At 36.0% G+C, this 27,656-nt stretch overlaps 1 protein-coding gene across 1 annotated transcript; it reads left to right on the top strand.

Moving 5' to 3' along the window:
• The first annotated feature begins 23 nt into the window (after positions 1-23).
• On the top strand, positions 24-27,244 carry LOC127876224 (vesicle transport protein USE1-like). Its single transcript, XM_052421276.1, has 6 exons — positions 24-206; positions 12,377-12,426; positions 14,319-14,406; positions 16,053-16,209; positions 21,827-21,993; positions 23,072-27,244. The coding sequence occupies exons 1-6, from the start codon at positions 111-113 to the stop codon at positions 23,249-23,251; spliced, it is 738 nt and encodes a 245-aa protein (XP_052277236.1). The 5' UTR covers positions 24-110; the 3' UTR covers positions 23,252-27,244.
• Positions 27,245-27,656: the final 412 nt, after the last annotated feature.

Here is a 27,656-nt window from a genome sequence, read left to right as displayed (position 1 = left end):
TAAAAGAAGGTAAGAAATGTATCAGCATAACAGACGCTTGCCTCGTAGAATTTTGTTTGTGCTTCACTTCAATGAGCGTTTTGTAAACTGGCGATGCAAAGTTTGCCAGCATGTCAACAAAGTTAGAAATAAATTTCACTCGTCTTTTGAACAGATGTGAGACAATTGCAAGTCAAAGAGACACGTGGGACTGGCGACTGGAAAAGGTGATAACGTATTTTACGATAATAATAGTTTGTTGTGGTCGCTTTATTTACCGTTCAATCATCAATCATTCAATGGACCCCACATGAACCACATGCAGCAGTATCATAAATTCGCCCCCCCCGGACCCTACCCCCCCCCCCGAGCTTACCCCAGGGGTTCCAGATTGTTAAATGTACACCTATTGTGTATGGTTTGACTTTTCAACAACGGATATTGACAAATTCACAGTTTGAAAAAATAACCATCTTTATAGGTATTATATATACACAAGGTATGGAACACGCTATATGTCTATTGCTGAAAGATTGTGGAACACAGGACAGAGGCATATCCAGAAAATGTTCAGAGGGTGGGCTGAACTGGGGAGGGTGGGGAGGGGTGTCCCCTTCTGTCGTCAATTTTTTTTTAAATGGAACTTTGAAATGAAGCAATTTCATGCTATCTATATATAATCAACAATCAGGGGTAAAGCAAATGTCTCTCACACCACTAAAGTGGTGGGAGTCATAATCTTTATCCAGAAATGTTAACAGTGTTAGATGGGTGGACCTCTTAATTAACCATGTTGTTGAATGGGGAGGGGGGAGGGTGCGGGAGGGGTGTCCCTTCCTGTCGTCGATTTTTTTTTAAATGGGACCTTGAAATGACGCTATTTTATGCTATCTAATCAGCATTTTGCATGATAAAAGTGCATGTTAAACAAACAAGAACTTTAGTTCAGACATCAAGTGTGACAGACAAACAGACACACAGGGGTAAATCAAATGTCTCTCACACCACTAAAGTGGTGGGAGACATAATCTTTATCCAGAAATTTTTAACAGTGTTAGATGGGTGGACCTCCTAATTAACCATGTTGGATATCCTACTAAATCACCCTCTTGTATGCGTAGATATTTATCAAACTTGGTTGTAATCATATTATGTATTATCATGTTAAGTCTTGTGGTTCAAAAACTGTCAAATAAGGCAGTCATTGATAAACCTTTTTTACAAATTATAAAAATAACATTTAAACAACACTCTTTATTTCAAGTTCTATCTATACGGATGGTCGAATGATGATAGAGCGGTAGACTTTTGCTCCATGGCTCCAGGGGTCAGTGGTTTGAGTCCCATTGAGGTTTAATTTTTTTTAAAGTCTATAAATGTATTCTTGTTTTTTATTAGAGATTTTTAGACCCAATGTTAACATTTATCAATATAACGCATTTAATGACAAACTTCAATACATGCCAAAATCTGTGAAAAGGCCCCTTTAAATTCATCAAAGAAACTTACCGAAAAATTAATGAGCCATTTGTAAACATTTACCTATAGCTAATCAAATAGCGTAGCTTATCACTTACAGTCAGTGAAGCATGCAGTTGAGCTGGCGAAGGTTAGATCGTCTGTACACATGCCTGGGGGCTGATCACACAAATTGACAGCTGCTTATGGCTTAATTAGCGGCATATGACAGGAAATACACAAGTGGATTGAAACTATAAGGGGCTCATTTAAAAAACAAAAATCGTATCTTCCCAGCCAGCTGGGGGGGCTTTAGCCCCCTAGCCCCCCACCTAAATACGCCTCTGCAGGACATGACTGTTCCTATACCAGAGGTCCAGATAAAACTTTGGTCAAATTCTTATTGACTCCCTATTTTAAAAATTAATTCTTATTTTACCCCCTATTTTTAAAATTAATTCTTAACAATACATAACCAAATAGTTTTTTATTCATTGTTACACATTAACAATTCAACATTTTGGTTTATAGTCTTGGAAATGGCTTTTTTTGCCTTCCACACTTCGATACACTGCTTCTGTCGGCCATTTTGATTTTTATGTAAAACGGTCACTGACACTTCGGCTTAGGTCATAATGGCCTTTTGGTCGCCGTTAATGTCATATCAAAAACTATATTTAACATTTAATTTTAATGACATTTTGAATAGGTATACAGTACATTACTTGTGTACAAAAATTACAATAAGTGTAATTAAAAAGAATCGAGACCGTTTGGCCTTTCGACCATTCTTAGGTGTGGCTCTTCCTCACAGCAAACACTTGAGTGACGTTGACTTAAAAGTTGTAGTTTGAATTGAGCACCTGGGCGAGTCAGAACTGGGATGAAATGTTTACCGTATATAATTTGCTACTGGAAGTTTTACACACGTTAGAAAATTTCGTAACTTTACGCAAAGATTTTAAATCTAAATCGTTATTTAAGAAATTTAATTTGTTTTTACCCCTTTACGCATTTTATCTGGAGCACTGTCCTATACAAGGGTTATTTTTTCAAACTGTGTATTTTTGTCAATATTCGTTGTTGAAAAGTCAAACCATACCTGGATACCTGGATCGTAGGGTCATAAATGAATTTTAGCATTTAAGCTATCTTGGCCCGTCTTATAAAGGTTTTCTTGTAGGTTTATCACAATTGATATATAACTAATTAATTTCATTGTGCACATAACATGATGGTACAAAAATTTTAAATTCCGTTTTTCCTTGTTCAGTCGGGTTTTGAAAAGGTTCACATTATTTGAAGAAATAGTTTCTTCACTCAGACTGTTCCAAAATGAAATAGCTCTAATTGAGAATGAATTTAATTTGATGTTCTTCTTGCACTTTGGTGTTTGGAGTTTCAATGAATGACCACCCAAATCATTTTGTGAAAGAGAGAACAGTTTGTCCCAATAAAGACTGTCAATATTGTGCATGGATTTGAACACTTGTATCATATCAGCTCTATCACCTCTATACTCCAAGGTGACAAGACCAAGTTCCTTCAATCTCTCAGTGTAAGGAAGGTGAAACAAGTTTGGCACAATTTTGGTAACTCTTCATTGAATATCTTCAATTTTCTTAATATGTTTTTATCCCCACGCTTTTTGAAAAAAAGGTGGGGATATTGTGGTTATCTCCGCCGTCCGTCCGTCTGTCTGTCCGTCCGTCCTGGCCACTATCTCCTCCTACACTAAAAGCACTAGAACCTTGAAACTTACACACATGGTAGCTATGAGCATATGTGCGACCCTGCACTATTTGGAATTTTGATCTGACCCCTGGGTCAAAAGTTATAGCGGTTGGGGTGGGGCCGCGTCAGAAATTATCACTCATTTTTTTAGGTTATTTTACATTTACTTCTTTATTTCTACACCGATTCACTTCAAATTGATACTGGACCTCTCTTATGACAATACGGTCAATCTCAACCATGCATGGCCCCATTCCCAACCCTGGGGCGCCCCGCCCACATAGGCCACACCCACCAAAAATTTCCATTTACTATAATTTTTTCATTTCTACACGGATTCACTTCAAATTGATACTGAACTTTTGTTATGACATTAGGGTCAATCTCAACTATGCATGGCCCCAATCCCAACCCTGGGGCGCCCGCCCACATAGGCCACACCCACCAAAAAATTCCATTTACTATAATTTTTTCATTTCTACACGGATTCACTTCAAATTGATACTGAACTTCTCTTATGACATTAGGGTCAATCTCAACTATGCATGGCCCCATAACCAACCCTGGGGCCCCGCCCACATAGACCACACCCACCCAAAATTGCCTTTACTATAATTTCTTCTTTTCTACACCGATTCACTTCAAATTGATACTGAACTTCTCTTATGACATTAGGGTCAATCTCAACTATGCATGGCCCCATAACCAACCCTGGGACCCCGCCCACATAGACCACACCCACCCAAAATTGCCTTTACTATAATTTCTTCATTTCTACACCGATTCACTTCAAATTGATATTGAACTTCTCTTATGACAATACAGTCAATCTCAACTATGCATGGCCCCATTACCAACCCTGGGGCGCCCCGCCCACATAGACCACACCCACCCAAAATTGCCTTTTACTATAATTTCTTTATTTCTACACCGATTCACTTCAAATTGATACTGAACCTCTCTTATGACAATACGGTCAATCTCAACTATGCATGGCCCCATTACCAACCCTGGGGCCCCGCCCACATAGACCACACCCGCCCAAAATTGCCTTTTACTATAATTTCTTCATTTCTACACCGATTCACTTCAAATTGATACTGAACTTCTCTTATGACAATACGGTCAATCTCAACTATGCATGGCACAATTACCAACCCTGGGGCGCCCTGCCCACATGTGTCACACCCACCCAAAATTGCCTTTTACTATAACTTCTTCATTTCTACACCAATTCACTTCTAATTGATGATGAACTTCTCTTATGACAATACAGTCAATCTCAGCTATGCATGGCCCCATTACCAACCCTGGGGCACACCTAGGTCAAACATTCGGCGTGGGGATACGCGTTGGCCTCTGCCGCGCCATTTCTAGTTTTCAAATGTGGAGACGATACACAATATCCATATTCCAATGTGGGTCGAACAAGCGATTTGTATAAATGATTAAACATGTTCTTGTCAAGATATTCAAATGTTCGGTGTATCAATCCTAGAATTCTTTGTGCTTTACATGTGATATTAGAAATATGTTGATCAAAATTGAGCTTATTATCAAAATTATTCCCAAATCTTTCTCATTTGTCACAGATTCAACAAAACAAAATTTCCATCCTTCTCTCTCATAGAGTATCTGAACACTTCTTCATTACTTCCTATGTGCATGACCTTACATTTATCCGCATTAAAGGACAATTTCCACTTTTCACTCCAGTCACAAAGTTTGTCAAGATCAGCCTGAAGCTTTTCACACTCTTCAATATTGGGAACTTGTAAATATAATTTAGTATCATCAGCAAAGATTTTCACCATTCCAGAGAAAACATCAGGCAAGTCATTGATAAAGCAGAGAAATAGAATTGGACCTAGTACACTTCCTTGGGGTACTCCACTTTCTACATCAGCCCATGAAGAAACAGATGAACCAACCCATACACACTGTGTCCTGTTATGTAAAAAGTCTTTCACCTAGTTGAAAAGTTGACCTACAATTCCCAATTTTTTCAGCTTAAACAGCAGCAAATCATGAGATACACAATCAAACGCTTTAGCAAAATCAAAATAAATAATATCTATTGGTACTCCAGAGTCTTGCATATTTGCCCATTCATCAAAAATTTCTAGAAGCTGAATAACACAAGAACGTCCTGACATGAAACCATATTGAGCATCTGCAAAAAGTCTGTTGGAAACCATATGAATTGTTAATCTTTCTCTAATCATTTTTTCACAAAGCTTGCATACAACTGATGTAAAACTAACAGGTCTATAGTTTGATGGGTCCTTTTTGTTTCCTTTTTTAAAAATAGGCGACACAATGGCCTTTCTTCAATCATCTGGAATAACTCCTTCATTCAATGATTTGTTGAAAAGCAGTGTTAATGGTTTAACCAACTCATTTGTAGCTTCACTAAGCACTTTAGGATGATACAGTCTGGTCCTGGTGACTTTTCTGGGTTTATTAACTTTAACACTTTTAAAACCTCAATTTCACTAAAACTTATGTGATTTAAAATTTCAATGTCATCCATGACTTCTATGTGTTCACCTGATTCAATCTCTGCTTTCACAAATACACTGCTGAAAAAAGTGTTGAGTAAATTGGCCTTATCTACATTAGTTTCTGCCTCCGAATCATCAGGCTTGATCAATGCACCCATAGTGTCTTTAGTTTTCCTTTTGGAGTTCACATACCTCCAGAAGGACTTATTATTGTTTTTAACTTCTGAAGCTACTTTCTTCTTGTAAGATTTTTACTATTTTTTATTGTCTTTGCACACTCTTGTCTGCTGCTTGCATATTTCTGATAAGCTGTAGGTGATCTTGAGTATTTGTACTTTTTCCAATACTTGTTTTTCTTCTGTATTGCTAGTCTAGCGTTTTTATCCAACAACAATGGTGACTGTGCACAGTGAATATTTTCAGGGGTTTTTTTTACTAAGAAAGTGACGCCGATATTCGGCGTCTTCCCCTACCAGAATTTTTTCCCTCAAAATACAATTTCCCCACCAAAAATATCATTTTTCACTAAATTATAATATTTTCTCTCAAAGAAATGTTTATTTTTCCTTTGGGCATTCGACAATTATCCAATTTGCACCATGTACAACGATCTCGCTCTCTCTCTCTCTCTCCAGACGAACACAAAAAATCTGGGAATCCCAGTTATTCTAAATATAGCTCTTAAATTACGTCATGTAAACTGGGCAACTAATCGTAATAATCATGTGACTATTTTACTGGATACCGGTTTTGCGCGAGAAGGGTGTTTCGTCAATTTATTACCGGAAACCAGTTGAATTTTCATCCGGGCTATGTGCAAGCCAAGATATAAACGTGAAAACAGAAAAAAAATGTCTCACAATTGGCGTTCTTACACAAACAAAATAAAACATTCGGACTCTGAAGATACTGAACGCATCGAGGCATTTTCTAAGAAAGAATCATCGAAAACCGTTATAACCCAGCAGGATTCTGAGGTAATCAACATCGAACATTGTGAAAGTGAAAGTAGACAATCGGCAGCTGCCGCTCCTTTCCCTTCCAATACTGTAGCAGATCAAGATCGTCAACCCATTCATCATGAAATTGAAATCACAAAATTGACATCGTCCCCCGGCCCCAGTACAGAAATATAGTTGAAAACATTTCCCATTATCAAGATCTACACCTATCTATTAAGAACTTTGACTTTAATACGTGTTAAATGTGTTTAAGAACAAAAAGGACAGAGACAAGCCTCTTTTAATGAGTTATAGACATTGAAATGAACAGTTTTTATTTTTTCCCCTAATATGTCTCTTTCGCACTCTTTTTTCCCCTGTCACCCAGCGTCCAGCGTCTTCCCCTTTCTCTAAAAAAAACCCCTGATTTTCAATGTTACGATTTGACTTAAGTGGAATATGTTTGGATGTTACCTCTTCAATAGTAGTTTTAAATAATGTCCATGCATTGTTTGTATCGCTGTTAGTAAATAAGAAGTCCCAGTCCACAGAAGACAGATCAGCCCTTATACTGTCATAGTTGCCCTTGAAATATTAACGCCTTTTCTTGGTGTTCTGATAGATCATCCGTAAATAAACACAGTTTGCAGCACACAACAGAATGATCACTTTTATAGGGCGATGTCACAACAACTGAGTTATCCAGTACTGTAGATTCATCAGTAGTGAATAAAAGATCCAGACAGCTGGGATTATGACCCTCTCTAAAACGTGTACATTCCTTTACATGCTGATGCAGAAAACAATCCAATACTGTATCAAAAAATTGATGACCATCCGAGTTAATGGCATAGTTACACTCTAGAGTTGTCCAATTAATGTCTTTGAAATTAAAATCTCCCATAATAACATGATGTGAATATTTTAATTTACAGACTTTGTTGATTAATTCAAACAGTCTTAAATTGTTGGCACAATTAGAGTTGGGACTCCTGTAAATCATTCCAATTGAAATATTGTCTTGCCCTTTAAGTTTCAAATCACACCAGACATGTTCAGCAAATTTATTTGAATCCAATGCAACAACACTTGAAGCTTTAAGTATTTTTTTTACTAATAACATCTTCTTCCTGCTTCCATCTGTAATTGGACAAAACACATCATAGCCAGAAAATTTAATGTCATTTACACTCAGCTTCTCATGTGCAAATTTGTGAAAAACTTCTATTATACCCAAAATATCTGGATTTTTATTCGCTAAGAATGCTTCCAACTCTGCAACCTTATTTGACAAACTGTCAATGTTTGTAAAGCCAATTATTAATGAATCCACAAATGAACTTTTGGTACTTACATTTACATTCGTTTTGTCTGTACTAATGCTCGAATCAGATGTCTCAGTTACAAATGATACAATACTATCTGCACTTTCAGTTAAAAATGATGAATCAGAAGGTAATGAAGAACAATTAACTTTAGAACTATTAAACTGTTTAACATTAACTGTGTTGAACAATAAATCCTCTAGTTGGCATTCCCGTCCCCCGCTGCCTCTGTGCGGGTAACTTTTGGTAGCTCAACTATTTTATCTCTTCTTATTCCCCAATTCCTATTAGGGTCATCTTTCCTCTTAATTGTCAACTCCTTCCTTAATTCACGATTAATTTCTCTTTGTCTAATGGTAAGGTCCCTTCCAATACATACTTTGCTGAATCCTTCATTGTTTTTCATACGAAATGCATATCTGAGGATCATATCTCTAATGTCCCTACTTTCGATTGTAACTCTAAACAGTCTGACTTTAACTGATTTGTTGTCAAATTTTCCAAGTCTTGTAATAGATGATGCTTCAACATGCCCAAATGCACCTGGTAACCCTAATACTTCTTCAAGAATTGATTTTAACATATCCTTATCAGCGCTGAGGTGCCCATTATCTTTTACATTAAAAAAGATCAAATTGTTAACCCTTGCACTTTCCTCGTGTCGCTCATCCAAAATATCCTTAACTGTGCCTGAGACAACAATATGTAGGTTTGCTTTCAAATCCGTTATGTTGCCATTACATTCCTGAACATTTTTCGAAAGATTTTTCATCTCGCTCTCCAGCTGGTCTTGCCTTTTGTGTACCAATGTTAGCATTTTATAAACTGTTTGGGATGCCCCTTTACAACTTTTGCAAAACCATTGAACACTGTCATCAGACTTGATAAGAAAATCGTAATCACTTACGCTCACTTGCTGAAATTTATGTGAAACCAGTTATCGCACAGACTGCACACCAGGGCCTTATCATCAGACGATACCTCTTTGTTTCATTCTTTGCACATTTCATCAGAATCAGACAAAGTCTGGCGCTTCTCTTTTCTCGCTTTCTTACAATTGTTTTTAGCGGCCATGAGGCACGTGGTCGTGCAGTGTTTCACAAATTCACACACTAAAAAACCACTTTACGTCACTAATTTGAGTAATCACACCATTGAATCCTAGAAAAACACTTCCTAACACAAATAATATTAATAAACCCACTTAAGTATCCATATTTTTACTAAAAACACTTCAAAAAATATCCACTGATTTTTTTCCCGACTGAACGCTCGCGCATGCGCACAGGATCTCTCATACACAATAGGTGTACATTTACCAATCTGGAACCCCTAGGGTAAGCTCAGGGGAGGGGGGGGGGGTGAATTTATGATACTGCTGCCTGTGACATGAACATGCCAAATCTCAACAAAAATTATTCTACTTGTAAGGCATGTAAGGGGTTCATTTTATTCAACGACGTTACGTATTAACAGCCAATTATAGTTAAATATTGCACATGTTTAAATGATTTTTTTGGAGATTTTTGCTACAAATAACTTATATCATTTTACTAATTTAGCACAGTTGCTACAAATAACTTATATCGTTTTACTAATTTAGCACAGTTAAGTTTAGCTCGGTTGGTCATTGTTGGCTTGGGTACGATCGTTAAAGTACCTCTTCTCGAACCTCACCTCTTTTGGAACCCTTCATTTGTTTACATTTTATGCGCATAAGCGCACGCGCACTACATCAACGTTTTTTGTGTATAAGTAATTTGTTTACGACTTGCGTGTTGCGGCAAATTGACAAAAATGAGTCAAAACATGTAGAATAAGTAGATTAATCATAAAGCACGTAAAAATCATTGTATTTCTGTACCCAAGCCAACAATGACCAATCGAGCTCAAGTTTATGTATCAATAGAAAAATGATGATATATCTTCCAGTGACCACTTATCAATTGGTTAAGAAACAAAGTAACAGAGTATCTGAACTAATACAAACAATTCAACAATAAAAGATTTACCTTCAAACATTTGTTTAATTCCTGTTAAATCCATGTCAAATTTGTTTATTTACAGCGTGTTTAACCCTGCACGGCCTATAGTTCAGTACACCCCAGCAATAACATTCACTACTCTTGTGGTGACCTTTTAATGAAAAGTCACTTTTTAGCTCGACTATTATATATGAAATATATATAGTGGAGCTATCCTACTCACCCCGGGTTCGTGTTTCCGTTTCCTTTTCCGTGCAAATGTTAAAGTTTTCGTACTTCCCCAATTATTTTCATTGTACCTTGACATTTTGCTTTCATATTTTGCATACCTGTTTACCAACATAACCCCAACCTATAAACAAGAGCAGACAACTCTATCAAGCATTTTATCATAATTATGGCCCCTTTTCCACTTAGAATATGCAGCAAATGTTAAAGTTTTCGTACTACCCCATTTATTTTCATCGTCCCTTGACATCTTGCTTTCATATTTTGCATACTTGTTTACCAACATCACCCCAACCTATAAACAAGAGCAGACAACTCTATCAAGCATTTTGTCATAGTTATTGCCCCTTTTATACTTAGAATATGCATATTATTGATATATCTATGTTAAAGTTTGCATACTAAATATTTCCTATATCCTTTGACATATTGCTTTTATATGTTGCATACTTGTTTACCAACATGACCCAAACCTATAAACAAGAGCAGACCACTGTATCAAGCATTTTGACATAATTATGGCCCCTTTTACACTTAGATAATTGAACATTTTGCTTAAATTGCCATTACTTCTTTATTTATGATCACATTTTATTATTACTTTGACAAAACAACACTTACCTGAATACCACAATGGATTCCACCCAAACAATACCCCACGCCCCTACCCAGAATCCCTTCCCCCCCCCCCACTCCCCCGCAATTATTATTTTTTTAAACATCATCTAATAAATTACCCCCACCCCACATTATACCCCCCCCCCCACCCCCTAGCCCCCCCCCCCCCCCTAGCCCCCCCCCCCCCCCCCAATTTTTTTTTTCCTTTTTTTATTTTTGAAAGATCGTCTAATAAATTATTGAAGATGAACAACTACGTTATACTGTCAAGCACTCGAATAGTCGAGCCCGCTGTCCTCTGACAGCACTTGTTTTAACAATTTAATAATTTTCTGTTCTATAAGTCTTTTTCTTTTAAGCAACATGGACACATAAGAGTGCTCTAGAATTTCATAAACATTCAACATTTGTTCAAATATTTTTCGGCATGATATGTGTACTATTAAACAGTTCTTATGATGAAATTGTTCATGCAATATTTTCTGAGAATTGGTAGAAAATGAAAGTATGTTTTTGAAAATAAATAAAAGTGTTGTGTTTTTACTAGCACAGACATCTGATTCACTTTGCAATTATGTGGAAATTTAATGAAGAGGGCCAATGAAATGTATTGAATATGGATTTATTTGGACTATTTTAGATAAAGTATGATTTTTAAATGCAAGTATACCTGTTATTTTCCTCATTTTGGTTTGTTTGTATTTAGTTTCGAGCATACTAATGTTAGTGAAACAAAACATGCAAAGCGCAAGCGTGTGACTTCATCACAAGAGCCCCGTTCTTGTTGTAAACAAAATTATTGATACGAGGACATGTTTGATACAAGGGCACCATACAATATATATAAAAAAATCTGTTTACAATCACCATGTGATCGGTAATTTGACATCATTCAAATTGCATAAATTTTTAAGTTACTTTAAAGCTGTCTTTGCGTTAGGCTTTATTGATTCACTGTAAGTAATACTGTTCATAAATATCCTGGAAATCCTGCAGAACTGATCAAAACAGCATTTTGGGGTGGAAAACCAAATTTCATGCCTTAAAAAAGGTTCCATGTTCCAATATTTATTATAAATGTAATCAACTGAACAGACTTGTTCATATCTGCAAATACCCAAGGGTGTATAATTGCCCTCAAAGGTGCCTCATGGCAAGTGAACAAAGCAGTCAAGCTTTATTTATCTAATGCAAGTCTGACCCAGAATGTGCATTTTTCTTGTTTCCCAAATGTAAAATTATCCAATTAATGAGATGTTTAATGCAAAGAGAGAGATGTTAATTTTTGTTTATCATGTTTTTCTGAGCTTATAAGTATTGCTAATATCTTTATTGATTCAAGAAAATCCTCAAATTCAGGAATTAACGATCAGCGGCATCTTTAAATTAAATCCCTAAATTGACTTAAATTGTATAAAAAATGTGCAGATTGCAAAAATAATGTTTCTCCTTGTGATGTTGCATTATTAAAATACTTTGAACTCTAGAGTTGTTAAGTAGTCTCTTTCTTTGACAAAGATGTCGTTTTAAGACTACTTACTAAAATAGAAAACTAACTTTTTTTGTAATAATGCTTTTGGGGGATATTCATTTTATAATTTCAGTATGTGGAAGCACTTCAAGACCAGCTGGGAGAAATGAAAAGATTGTCCAGGTAGAGAACAATTCATGTCCAATCTTCAAATGCTTTAAAAGCAATCCTTTTTCCAGAAATAATTTTTACTATTGACGAAATTAAAATATGCATCCTACAAAGTGGTAAAATAATGACAATTCGGTTATTAAAACTCTGTAGTCAGTACAGTATTTTTGTATCAAATGTACAGTAAAGTATGCATTTAATTAATAACAAATGATTTCAAACATCAACATAATTACTGGTAAATGTTTTTGTAACAATTGAAATAGTTTCCATTAAACTACTAAGTCAGCAAGAGTGTCTTTCATTAGAACTGATGCAATAATTAGCATGCATACTTTTTTACATAGTCTGAACAAGTCAAGTTGTATAAAACATGATACAATATGCCTAGCCCTTAGTATAAACTATTATATTTATAAGTCTATGGAAAGATCTAAAGTAAAATAGGTGGGTGCTTTGACATCTTCTTTTTTGCTTCGAACATGCTGCCCCATTGGACTGGTCAACTCAAAAAGTGTGGACATTTCATGGGTTTTTCATGCCCCAACCACAATTAAAGAAGGAAGAATTAATGTACATTTGTATGTAATAAAAGTGTCGGACATTTTTTGTCTTGCTTATAATTGTGTTGTGCATTATGGGATTTATTCTAAATTGGCACATCATCTGACATCATCATATCAAGAATGTGTTGTGTGCAAAACCATGTTGGTTGAGTCAAGCTGACAGTCACAGAGGACACTTTGTATTTGAGTGTATTCCTAATATTCACATAGTCAAAGTACATGTATGTGTCTGGCCAGTAACTTGGCTGTGCATTTTGGGATTCGAAATATATTAACACAAATGATGAGTATAAATTAGATGTGTCATGTACAACAACCATGTAGCTCTCACCTAGGTCACAGTGGTCGCTGGGTGTTTTCTTCATTTTCCTAGTATACATGTAGTCAGAATAAATGTGTGTGTCCGATCAATAAAATTGTTGTGCCTGATGGTATTTTTTAATGAATTGCAAAAATCATCATCATATAAAGACGATGAGTCACATGAAACAACCACATCGCTGGCATTAAGATCAAGGTCTCATTGGACACTTCCTAATATACATATAGTGAATGAGAGTAAATTGTTGTGTCTTTCAAGCATTTTTATGCATAATATGGCATTTTGAAGTAAATGTGCACAAATGATCATCATCATATGCGACATGTCGCGATCTTAAAGGTCAAGGTCAGTGTGAGCACTTGGAGTTTTTGCATGTTCTGCATATATTTTTTAGCAAAGTACATGTTTGAATTCAGCCCATATTTTTGTTGGTTACTAGATGATTTCAAAATGAATAACACATAATTATGAGCAACATATGAAGATGACATGTTTAGTGCATGATGCTCCCATAAAGGTCAAGGTCACAGGGAACTCTAGCAAGTGTGTGCATATGTATGTTAATAATGATGGTCAATGTTGGTGTGACTGTGCCTTGTCAAAAAGGCTGTATGTGTCCACATGTCTGTCACACAACACTAGTTTCTGTGACGCCTGAGCCGGGGCATTGATGTCATGTGGACACATTTATAATTTTTTAATATACAATGTCGAATGGGAGGGATTATGCTTTTAATCATGAATTACCAGATTTCTTTTTTGATATAGTAAATTATCAGAACATGACACAAGAATAGTAAGTCTTTCCATCCTGTACCTTAAATTGTGACTTTAAATCTTTACCTATAAGTGTATTATTTGGTTCTTTGTAACACAAGTAGTCTGCTCTACATGTATGTGAGCATAACTTGGTACTCAGTCCTGATACATTGATAGATTGATTTATGCATTAAAGTCGGATATTTTACAATCTGAGTCTCAATCTAAACATTAATGTGTATATGAACTGTTGCCAGGCAGCCTAGCCAGCCAAGCCAGGACATCATGTTGGAATACACAAGAAGGGTTGACTTCCTTAAGGGACTGTTGGCCGCAGAACAGAAGGTCAGACTTAGAACTCTACTGATTTTAAAAATTTTGCTAATAATTTTAGTTATGATAGTTAGGATGATAAAGTTTTCTGCTTGTAATATACAGCCATATTTTTCCAGACACTCAAGTTACTTCATATTGTCTACTGTTCTGTTTCGTTTAAATTAACTTAAAACTTTGAATGTTGAAAACTTATATTGTTTAAATAAATACATGTAATGTCCTCATGCAAACATTTTACTTTATATGTGTATTTTGTATGCCCCCAGATCAAATGATCGGGGGTATATTGTTTTTGGCCTTTCTGTCTGTCTGTCATTCTGTTCTTTTATAAGGAGTTTGCATCAGTCATTTTCCAATTTGTTTGTAATACTTGTCTGTGATAAATAGCGATGGGGAGAGTAACTTGGGAGTCATTAGCAGGAGGCTGGCCCTGTTTATCATTAGCTAAATAACCTGTCAATTTTTAGCTCAGCTGTTTTTGGAGAAAACCTGTGTTTTGTTATAGCCAGCTTGTCGTTGTCGTGTCGTGTCGCCTGCCGGCGTGGTGCTAAAACCTTGACTTTTGCTCTACAATCGAAGTGCTTCCACCTACCGGTACAACTTTGAAACTTCATGTGTAGATGCACCTTGATCAGTTCTACACGCCACACCCATTTTTTGGGTCACTAGGTCAAAGGTCAAGGTCACTGTGACCTCATAAAAAAAAATCTGACAAGCTTTCGCAGCCAAGCGTAGCACCCGTTATGCGGTGCTCTTGTTATGCAGTTATAGGTTATAGTAACTGGCCCTTCTTATTGCATGCTAATTAAGTAGTCAATTGTTATGATTAGTGGATAAGTGGCACTGAATGACCGTAAACGTGTGTTTGAAGAGACAAAGTCAATTTCAAATTAATCTTCTTCAATTACAATCATGGTCAAATTGTCTTTTTTCGGGGGGGGGGGGGGGGGGGGGGTGTTATTAGTGTAAGAATATTATAATGTTTAATCAGCTACATCCCTGAAAAACACAAAATCAACACAGTTGGCAATAATGTTGTTAACAATTAGCGCATATCCTTACAATTTTCCTATACAAAGTTAACACTATTGAGACAGCTTTACTGCATGAGCGTTTTACAGAAAATGTCATGTGTCAGTTAAGTACGCATTATAATGTACTCCCTAGTGTGTTATACTAGAAACTGGATGTATCTAGATTGCAAAACTGACCCAAGATGTAAGCATGGATTACGTTGGACATTGATATATTAATTAATATATATTTTATGCCTACAGTAATTTAGTCTGTGTTTTTTTAAATATTGGACAAAATTATTTGTTAAAAACTTAAATCCATACATTGGTCAACTGACGAAATAAAGGAAAGTTAATGATTGGCGAATAATAATGGTTTCACAATAAATGTCTGCGAAAGTTGAGCTGGTATGCCAAATGAGGAAGAAATATTTCTGAAGACATTTTACATTTGATTTTTGATGCTTATGTTAAAGAGACGTGTTAACAGATTTTGATGTATCATGTATTATATTGAATCCATAATGCCATTCAGTGTCTACCTTTGACAGATTTTAAATACCTTTACTTAAGATTTTCAAAACGTTTTTTATTGTTTGTAACTTCTGCATGATACTTATTTATTAAATACTTTTCCAGGAGAACATATCAGAGAAGGCGTATGCGACTGAAAGACTGGCCCCTGTTTCAAATGTTCATAAGGGGTCAGGGATAGCTCCTAAGGAGGTCCATCTATCAGCGATGACAAGATTGCAAAAGGATATGCGCACTGAGCTACTAGGGGAAGACAAGCCTGGTAAGGTTTAGGGGAAGAGCCAAATGAGACAGCAAATTGCTGTACCTTTGCGGACATTGTCTTCCCTTAAATTTTAAAATAATCTTTATGGTAAACAATATTTTTATGCCACCAGAAGGTTCTGGGGGCATATTAAAATCGCACCGTCCGTTAGTCAGTTAGTCAGTCAGTCAGTTAGTCCGTCTGGATTAGTTTCTGCTCAATAAGTCAAGCAATTGTCATTACTTTGTCATTACGGACTCAAGAGCGTTTATATAAGCCTAAGGCTTTCGACGCAATCAAGCTAAAATAAATAGGTTTAAACTAAACTAAACTAAACTAATTGTCATTAGATCTTCACCAAACTTCATGAAAATGTGTAAGGCAATAACATCTAGGTCACGTTTGATAATCGGCCAATTTGACCCAGACACTGCCAAGTTACGGCCCTTAAATCATCGAAAAATTTGTTTTTTTCTTGTTTCCACTCAATAACTTGAGCAATTGTCATCAGATATTCACCCAACTTCCTGAAAATGTGTAAGGTAATAACATCTAGGTCAAGTTTAATAATCGGCCAATTTGACCCAGACACTCCTGAGTTACGGCCCTTGAATCATCGTAAAATTAGTTTTTTTTCTCGTTTCCGCTCAATAACTCGAGCAATTGTCATCAGATTTTCACCAAACTGCATGAAAATGTGTAAGGTAATAATATCTAGGTCAAGTTCAATAATCGGCTATATTGACCCAGACACTCCTGAGTTACGCCCTTTGAATCATTGCAAAATTGTTTTTTTCTCGTTTCCGCTCAATAACTCAAGCAAATTACTGTCATCAGATCTTCACCAAACTTCATAAAAATGTGTCAGGAAGGATATGTATTCCAAGTTCGATATTCGGCCAAATTGACCCAGACACTCTTGAGTTAGGGCCCTTGAATCATCGTAAAATTGTTCTCGTTTGCGCTCTATCACTCGAGCAATTGTCATCAGAGCTTCACCAAACTTCATGAAAATGTGTAAGGCAATAACATCTAGGTCAAGTTCAATAATCGACCAAATTGACCCAGACACTCCTGAGTTACAGCCCTTGAATGATAGAAAAATTGAGTTTTTTCTCGTTTCCGCTCATTAACTCAAGCAATTGTCATAGGATCTTCGCCATACTTCATGATAATGACTAAGGTCATAAGATCTAGGTCGAGTTTGATAATCTCGATTTGATGATCTCGATACTGCCAGCAGTATTGTCAAGAAAGACATAAAGGTGGAGATTAGAAATTCCTGTGACTGATTTCTTTGATTTATATCAAAGAACTTGGAGTTTATTCATTTGTAGTTGGTCCGTCGTTAAGATTTTCACTCTATTGACCATTCCGCAAAATATCTAAGAGATTTTTTTATACAATTGGCTTTGTCCATCCGTCAGTCTGTCATTCTATCAAGCCGTCTGTCCGTCTTCACAAAACTTTGCGTGACTATATCTCAGAAACTACATTAAATATCAACATGAAAATTCATGGATATATGGATATCAATAAAGAGAAATGCCATGCTTATGAGCCATAACCATTCACTTTCTTAAATAAGAGTTATTGCCCTTTGTTGTTTTTTTATAATGTATATTATAATGTATATTTTCAGGGCTATATCTCAAGACTTCAACATGAAACTTCATGGGTATATTAATGATGAGTAGTGCCATGCAAAAGAACTATAACCCTTCACTTTCTTAAATTAGAGTGATTGCTCTTAGTTGTTTTTGTATTGTATAAGTTTTAGAGATATATATCAGGTACGCTACACAATTTTTATGTGAGACTGCATGCGTGTATAGATATCAGTGAGGAAGATTGCAATGCAAACACTAGAAATGGCGCGGCTGAGGCCGACGCGTATCCCCACGCCGAATGTTTGACCTAGGTGTGCCCCAGGGTTGGTAATGGGGCCATGCATAGCTGAGATTGACCGTATTGTCATAAGAGAAGTTCATCATCAATTAGAAGTGAATTGGTGTAGAAATGAAGAAGTTATAGTAAAAGGCAATTTTGGGTGGGTGTGACATATGTGGGCAGGGCGCCCCAGGGTTGGTAATTGTGCCATGCATAGTTGAGATTGACCGTATTGTCATAAGAGAAGTTCAGTATCAATTTGAAGTGAATCGGTGTAGAAATGAAGAAATTATAGTAAAAGGCAATTTTGGGCAGGTGTGGTCTATGTGGGCGGGGCCCCAGGGTTGGTAATGGGGCCATGCATAGTTGAGATTGACTGTATTGTCATTAGAGAAGTTCAATATCAATTTGAAGTGAATCGGTGTAGAAATGAAGAAATTATAGTAATGGCAATTTTGGGTGGGTGTGGTCTATGTGGGCGGGGCCCCAGGGTTGGTTATGGGGCCATGCATAGTTGAGATTGACCCTAATGTCATAAGAGAAGTTCAGTATCAATTTGAAGTGAATCCGTGTAGAAATGAAAAAATTATAGTAAATGGAATTTTTTGGTGGGTGTGGCCTATGTGGGCGGGCGCCCCAGGGTTGGGATTGGGGCCATGCATAGTTGAGATTGACCCTAATGTCATAACAAAAGTTCAGTATCAATTTGAAGTGAATCCGTGTAGAAATGAAAAAATTATAGTAAATGGAAATTTTTGGTGGGTGTGGCCTATGTGGGCGGGGCGCCCCAGGGTTGGGAATGGGGCCATGCATGGTTGAGATTGACCGTATTGTCATAAGAGAGGTCCAGTATCAATTTGAAGTGAATCGGTGTAGAAATAAAGAAGTAAATGTAAAATGACCTAGAAAAATGAGTGATAATTTCTGACGCGGCCCCACCCCAACCGCTATAACTTTTGACCCAGGGGTCAGATCAAAATTCCAAATAGTGCAGGGTCGCACATATGCTCATAGCTACCATGTGTGTAAGTTTCAATGTTCTAGTGCTTTTAGTGTAGGAGGAGATAGTGGCCAGGACGGACAGACAGACAGACAGACGGACGGACGGACGGCGGAGATAACCACAATATCCCCACCTTTTTTTCAAAAAGCGTGGGGATAAAAAATACCCTACGCTTAAATATTTTTTTTGAAGTACATGTATACCATATGTCAAGGGGTTTGCAGCCATCCATTAACAAACTTTACTTGGCGGGGGATATCAATTCAATGAATTTGCTTGTTATTTAATCAAACTGTTTTGCTAGTTTATTTATAGAAAAGGATGTAAGCTGCTATATTTTCAAATGTTATTTTCTTAATAGCTTCTGGTTTTCTCTACTGAAAGCTTACCGATCAATGTTGATACAGCTTTGTTGCCCATTTTTAGAGCCACTGTGGTCAACATGTACTTGCTTTGTTTCCCATTCTCACCGCCACTGTGGTCCTTATAACATGTACTTGCTTTGTTGTCATAGGATCTTCGCCATACTTCATGATAATGACTAAGGTCATAAGATCTAGGTCGAGTTTGATAATCGGCCAAATTGACCAAAACACTCCTGAGTTACGGCCCTTGAATCATAAAAAAATGAGTTTTTTCTAGTTTCCGCTCAATGACTCCAGCAATTGTCATCTGATCTTCACCAAACTTCATAAAAATGTGTAAGGCAATAAAATCTTGGTTAAGTTCGATAATCAGCCAAATTTACCCAGGCATTTCTGAATTACGGCCCTTGAATCATCAAAGAATTGCGTTCCCGCTCAAAACATGCTCATACATGTAACTTCTATGTCGCTTAAGATGTAACCTTGATATTTGGTATGCATGTGTATATGAACAAGGCCTTTCCATTTGCACAGAAATTTTGACCCCTTTGACATTGACCTTGAACTTAGGGTCCGCCTTTAGGTTTCGAAATCTGCGTTTAAGTTTCGAAAGAGCGTTTTTTGGGGGCATGTGTCTTCCGATGGAGACAGCTTTTGTTATTTTGTATATTGTTAAGCAGGAGTTATCCTCATGAATTATAAACCGTTTTAGATTTGCTCTTAATCGTGTAGCCATGTTTTTTTCTCAGTAGGCTGTTAAATAAAATGATTTTCTCTTAAAGAAAAAAAAACTATTTGGCAAGGTGTATCATCCTTGTCATCAATTTCCATAAAATTACATTTTTTCCTTTACAACATGTCAAACTTAATGAAGCATCACACCAATTATTTTTGGATGACACCTCATTAAAAGGGAGCCTAGGGTAGAAACAGGGAACAACTACAACCAGAGGGTCAAATAGTTTATATATACATAAATATGTAACTTTTTTGATTTCCCCCAAAACAACAAGGCCCAAATGTTTTTAGCTCGGCTGTTTTCGGAGAAAACCCAAGGTATTGTCATAGCCAGTTTGTCGTGTCATGTCCGTCGTCGTGTCCGCCGTCCACGTTGTGCTAAAACCTTAACATTTTGTCAAGGTTTTGAACATTGGCTCTAAAATCAAAGTACTTCAACCTACAACTTTGAAACTTCATATGTAGCTGCACCTTGATGAGTTCTACATGACACACCCAATTTTGGGTCACTAGGTCAAAGGTCAAGGTCACTGTGACTTCTAAAAAAAATTAATTCTGTCAAGCTTTCATTTATTCAAAACTGCACCCGCAGCCTTACATGGCACCCGTTATGCAGTGCTCTTGCTTATGTAAAATAGTATTTTAGTTCATTATAAAATGTGTTTTTGCAAACATGCCCCTTCGGTCAAGGCTGGCCACTCCATACGGTCAAAATTTTCAATTTTACAGCTTGCTGCATATTAAACTTAATCTTCTTATACACCCAATACTAAGTAAAGGAGGTAATGAAGAATCACCATTGACACCTTTCTGCGTCTTGCCATCTGCCTGTTGTTAGACACAGGTTTGTCCATAGAAAATCTCATACACTTTTGAACGTAAAACATTCAACATTACTCGTATTGTTCCTTATGATATGAAGGTGTACTTTTGTAAATTGTATTGTAATTTGTGAAAAATTACACAAGTAATGCCCCTTACAGGGATATTGTTTTGGCATTGTCCGTCCGTCCGTCTTTCAGTCCGTCCGTCCGGAGCCATATCTTGGTAGTGCTTTGGCGGATTTCATAGAAACTTGGTATGAATATATATATGGATAATAGGATGATGCATGCCAAATGGCATTGTACACCATCTGATAATAACAGTTATGTCTCTTTGTATCTTGAAAAAATGCTTTTTTGTGTGTCCAGAGCAATATCTTGGAAGTGCTTTGGCGGATTTCATTGAAACTTGGTATGAGTGTCCAGAAGCATATTGGTTGGGGATATCAATTCAACGAATTTGCTTGTTTAACTTAGAAATAGATTTGTTGTACTTTTTTTTTTTACCATTGTATAAAGTCCCTCTACTTAGCTTTATTTCATTATGGGATAAAAAATAGCCACATCAGTTGGGTGCAATTGCTGTATGGACTTGTGTAACAAAATGAATATTAAAATACAATTTGGTCGGAAGCAATAAAGCCCAACTTTGGCTTTTAAAATTGTATTGTGGCTCTCTTGTTCCTATAATGCCACTGGGGCCAGTTTTTCATTATATCAACTACATTTGCTACATATGAATGTATGCTGCTTTGTCTGGTTCAGAACTAATCACTTCATGACGTGCTCTAGTTTCTTGTCTTTTCTTGTTTCAGGTGATGGCTTGCGGCAGAGAAAACATACTGATGAAAGTGATATAGACGCAGTGCTGAAACATCACCGTAAAGTGCATGAAAAGCTGACAGAAGAGTTGTTACATCACACTCTGAACCTCAAAGAGTTTGCATACTCTGCCAGCAGTATTGTCAAGAAAGACATAAAGGTGGAGATTAGAAATTCCTGTGACTGATTTCTTTGATTTATATCAAAGAACTTGGAGTTTATTCATTTGTAGTTGGTCCGTCGTTAAGATTTTCACTCTATTGACCATTCCGCAAAATATCTAAGAGATTTTTTTATACAATTGGCTTTGTCCATCCGTCAGTCTGTCATTCTATCAAGCCGTCTGTCCGTCTTCACAAAACTTTGCGTGACTATATCTCAGAAACTACATTAAATATCAACATGAAAATTCATGGATATATGGATATCAATAAAGAGAAATGCCATGCTTATGAGCCATAACCATTCACTTTCTTAAATAAGAGTTATTGCCCTTTGTTGTTTTTTTATAATGTATATTATAATGTATATTTTCAGGGCTATATCTCAAGACTTCAACATGAAACTTCATGGGTATATTAATGATGAGTAGTGCCATGCAAAAGAACTATAACCCTTCACTTTCTTAAATAAGATTGATTGCTCTTAGTTGTTTTTGTATTGTATAAGTTTTAGAGATATATATCAGGTACGCTACACAATTTTTATGTGAGACTGCATGCGTGTATAGATATCAGTGAGGAAGATTGCAATGCAAACAAAAATACCCTACGCTTAAATATTTTTTTTGAAGTACATGTATACCATATGTCAAGGGGTTTGCAGCCATCCATAAACAAACTTTATTTGGCGGGGGATATCAATTCAATGAATTTGCTTGTTATTTAATCAAACTGTTTTGCTAGTTTATTTATAGAAAAGGATGTAAGCTGCTATATTTTCAAATGTTATTTTCTTAATAGCTTCTGGTTTTCTCTACTGAAAGCTTACCGATCAATGTTGATACAGCTTTGTTGCCCATTTTTAGAGCCACTGTGGTCAACATGTACTTGCTTTGTTTCCCATTCTCACCGCCACTGTGGTCCTTATAACATGTACTTGCTTTGTTTCCCATTCTCACAGCAACTGTAGTCCTTATAAGATGTACTTGCTTTGTTGCCCATTCTCACAGCCCCTGTGGTCCTTTCAACATGGTCTTGATTTGTTACCCATTCTCACAACCCCTGTGGTCCTTTCAGACCCTGGAGGACACCAACAAGGTAGCTGACAGGAACCAGGGTGACCTCCAGCGAGAGTCCCAGCGTTTAGAGAGCAAGACCCGTGGCTGCAGCTGGTGGATCTGGATCATGCTGGCCCTGGTCACCCTAACCTTCCTCTGGATGATCATACTCATGAGAATGTTCCCTGCCAGGTCCTGAGTGGACAATTGTGAGACTTTTATGCTTGTGCTCATGACAATGTTCCATGCAATGTCTTTTATGGGTGATTGGTTGACAATTATGATGATGATCATAAGCATTTTGCTGGCCCAGTCCCGAGGCGAAGATTTTGTGATAAATATTTGTTCATGACAATGTTTCCAGCCAGGTCCTGAGATGCGGTTATGTGACAGTTATAATGATGCTCATCAGCACGTTTCTTGCCAGGTCTTGAGTCATATGAAAACCTGATTTAGTGTTACAAAACGTGTATATATATATATATATATCAAATACTTGTGAAAATGTTCCAAGCAAGAGAAAATTCTTTGCCAGGTCATGAGTAAAGTGAAAATATCATGATTATGCTGTTGAGAATGATTAGAGAGTTCTCATGGCAGATCTTAAGGATTGATGGCTTGATATTTTTTGTCAAATTGCAATCTAATTTAGTGAGATTTTTTTTCATTGTTGTGAGATTCTTCTGTTTGGTCTCGAGGATCAATGGTTTAACATAAGTGACAGATAATGATATCAATCTTTAAGATGATATTCCAATTCTCATCTTAATGTTTGGTAATTAGGTAACCGAGTTTTGTGATGATTCTCTTCAGAATGTGTTTAGGTTACCCATGTACTTGTTGGCTTCCAGGCCTTGTGTAGCTGAATTTTTAGCTTTTATACAGTTATATACCTAGTGGCAAAAATTATTTTTTTCCCAAATTAAGTTTCAAAGTTCCCATGTTGTAAATTACAACTGGAGCAACAATGCTTTTTCCCAATTTAAAGGGAATTGACACTAAAATTCCTGATTTTAGGGGTAAAGGTTATATTTCCAAAATGGTCAAAAAAGCCCTGTTGTTCCTGAAAAATCCCCCACTTTGTCTCAAGGCATGAGCATCACACGCCTACTTGAAATTGCCACACAATTGTGATCAGAAGAGCCTGATTGTGATATTATTGAGCCTCATCATGTGAAAATTGGTATGATGCAATTTGTGGCCAGCTTGCACAATTTTGCAGACTTATATGCCCTTGATAAATGTTTGATACCTTAGTAATAGATGTGTTTTTTATACTATGTACAAGTGCAGTATTTGCAGATTTATGTGTTCTTGGAGTTTGATACTGTACACAATTGTGTATGTGCACTTTGCGTTCTGAACCAGTCTCTAAGTACTCTATGTCATAATGCAAATATTTTACAAACAAGCTTTAAACAATTGTAATAAATGTTATACAAATTGGGTCTCAAATGACAAGCAAATGTTAAATAATTTTGGATTTTGTTATGTATTTGAAAATCCAAAGGTTGTGCAAGTTCATGGATTTATTAGCGAGTTTCAATGTAGACTTGTTGACAACTTTAAACAAGAATGGTATGGAAATATGAATACTAAATCTGTATTAGATATGTACCTATACAGTTTTCAAAACCTCTTTGGAATATAAAGAATATTTAGATTTACTTCTTAGAGGACTGCCCTTATTTTTTATGCCCCCGGATCGATAGATCAGGGGTATATTGTTTTTGGCCTGTCTGTCTGTCATTCTGTCCCAAAACTTTAAGGTTACAGTAAAGTTTTGCAATAACTTTTGAAATATTGAACATAGCAACTTGATATTTGGCATGCATGTGTATCTTATGGAGCTGCACGTTTTGAGTGGTGAAAGGTCAAGGTCATCCTTCAAGGTTAAAGGTCAAAATTTAAAACTTTAATATAGTAAAGTTTTGCAATAACTTTTGAAATATTGAACATAGCAACTTGATACTTGGCATGCATGTGTATCTCATGGAGTTGCACATTTTGAGTGGTGAAAGGTCAAGGTCATCCTTCAAGGTCAAAGGTAAAAAAAAGCGGTGCATTAGGGGGCATTATGTTTCTGACAAACACATATCTTGTTGTAAGATAAAAAGTCTCTGCACACACAAAACCAATTCACAAAATGAACGTAATTGTCTATGTTGTAATGATTTTGATTTAGAAGATGAATACCATTTTATATGTATATGTCACACTGAGTTAAGAAAAAGCTATATAAGCTGTACATTTTATATAAACCCATCTATATATAAATTCCACAAGACTTGTCAAGTAACTTGTTTGGAGTAGTTTCTTGTGACAAATCCATAATTTAATATGTTTGTAAAAGAAGCTTTTGTTAAAAGAAATACAATTCTTGATAATACTGTTCAATAAGCTTCAGTACTGCTTTGATAGAACCTATGTGTTCTTACCATCGATTGTATGTATTTGTATTTTTCATGACTTTTATTTGTTATTTAATGTTATGTTGTTATGTTTAGTTACATGACAGAGAATAATGTGTGTATTTAAGCATGAAAATGATGTACATTTGTATTAGTCTGAATAAACCTGTCTGTCTGACTGTCTAAGTTTACTGTGTATCAACATGAAATTGTATAGATGTCTTGTTTTTCACATATAGAAGTGCACAACATTATTGTCGTGTATATTGCAATATTTTTGCTCAGTCAATGAATCATGTGCCAGTGAAATTAGGGAAATTTCAGATAAATCATTATTCATGTGTACATTGTGTCACAAACTAGTCTCTTGGTTTTCTGTTTTCATTTAAATTAATAAATTAATAGATATTTTGTTTATATCATGCAGGCATGAAAGAGGAATATTTGTGGATGTTGTTATATTCCTTGCAGAGTGATTTTCCCCAGAACTTAGGCAAACTTTTTACATAATTGTTTTTTTCAAACTCAGTACTATTGTTTCATTTACACAGAAGCTAAGGCTGGATGCCAACTCCTTGTTACATTGGTCTATGCATCATACTTTGATTGTGTGACACTGTGTGTCGTTATTATGTTATTGTCCCCTACCGGTTTCACCGGAGGGGACTTATGGTTTCAGAGGTGTCAATTTTCAGGATTATTCCTGAATTCAGGATTTAAGCCCTCAAGGAAAATTTTTGATATTGATATAAAACAGAGGATTGTTTTGGTTATTTTAAGCATTCTTGTCACAAAATGTCATCTTCAACACAAATTATTGACCTTTGGCATATTGTTTACAAAGGAAACATAATTTAATGAATAATTAAAACTCTTTTGACTCCGTCCCCCAAATTCTAGGATGATTTTCAGGATTTAAGATTTAGGCCAATTGACACCCCTGTGGTTTGCACTCCGTCTGTCTGTCAGTCAGTCTGTCTGTCACACTTTTCTGGATCCTCCGATAACTTTAAAAGTTCTTAATATTTTTTTATGAAACTTGCAACATGGATAGATGGCAATATTGACATTATGCTCGTCATTTCATTTTGCTCCTACGTCAAACATTGTGGTTGCTATGTCAATCAAAAAAAAAAAATTTTAATCTAAAAAGGACGAATTTCTGACAATAGTGGAGCCGGTAGGGGACCATATTGCTTGACAATAGCCTTGTTAAATTTGTATTTGTGGCAAATGTTAGAACAATCGGAATGGAGCTTTTTGAATCATGCATTTTTTTTACAAATTTACCTGTTATTCTGCTGACTAAATGTGTAACAGTTTCCTTATGCTTGTAAGGGAGACAGCTTCAAAATTATAATTGAAATTGTGAAAGAGTTCCCTCCCCTGCTTTTTTTTCTTTTCGTATACTAGTATTTGGTCATTTCGATTAGAGTTGAGCTCTTAAAAGATGAACCAAAATAATTATTTATTTATAATAATAATAAAAAAGTAAATAATAATAATTATACACAATCACAATATTGTTGGTATGTATGTAGAGGTCAACGATAGACGATGCTTGCAAATATTCAATAATCTCCTCAGGTCAATATGGACCTCTTCTGGTGATGGTCGCATATAGCTGTGCAGAAACTAATCATGGATCTTCTAAAGATCTATTTATGTTTATATTTTCTATGAGAGTTTTAAAGGTAACTTGGTTAATTCATATAATAGCAGTTGTCATTATGTTTTTATTGTTATTGTTACAAGCTTGCAGATAAATAGAACTTCAAGTATTTCCTTGTTGAGTTGTGCAATTTGTTAAAATTATTTTTTCACAAGTCAATGTTTGGTAAGATTATATTTTAAGTAGTTTTGTTGTTTTTTCACATTAACTATAAGTAGAAATAGCTTTTGTTCAATAAGAGTAGGAAACTTTATTTCAATGAATAGTCAAATCTGAAGTGCGCCTCATCTATCCAGTTTACGGTATACACGTAGAATGAACAAGTATACAAGTACAATGAACAGGTATTCTAGTAAAATGAACAGCTTTTCAAGTATTATGAACAGGTATACAAGTAGAATGTTCAGATATACAACTAGAATGAACAGGTATACAAGTAGAATGAAAGGTATACTAGTAAAATGAACAGGCATACAAGTAGAATAAACAGGTATACAAGTAGAATGTTAAGGTATACAAGT

Source organism: Dreissena polymorpha, chromosome 4, assembly GCF_020536995.1.
Source record: "Dreissena polymorpha isolate Duluth1 chromosome 4, UMN_Dpol_1.0, whole genome shotgun sequence".
Classification (NCBI taxonomy): domain Eukaryota; kingdom Metazoa; phylum Mollusca; class Bivalvia; order Myida; family Dreissenidae; genus Dreissena; species Dreissena polymorpha.
Note: the sequence above shows the minus strand (reverse complement) of the source record. Positions and strands in the feature narration are given on the sequence as shown.

What these genes read in the sequence shown, in the direction of transcription:
- LOC127876224 (XM_052421276.1), top strand. Translation starts at nt 111, where the DNA reads ATGTCAACAAAGTTAGAAATAAATTTCACTCGTCTTTTGAACAGATGT. An exon ending in GAAATGAAAAGATTGTCCAG is followed by an intron (nt 12,427 to 14,318) that starts GTAGAGAACAAT and finishes AACTGTTGCCAG; the next exon opens with GCAGCCTAGCCAGCCAAGCC. An exon ending in TGTTGGCCGCAGAACAGAAG is followed by an intron (nt 14,407 to 16,052) that starts GTCAGACTTAGA and finishes ATACTTTTCCAG; the next exon opens with GAGAACATATCAGAGAAGGC.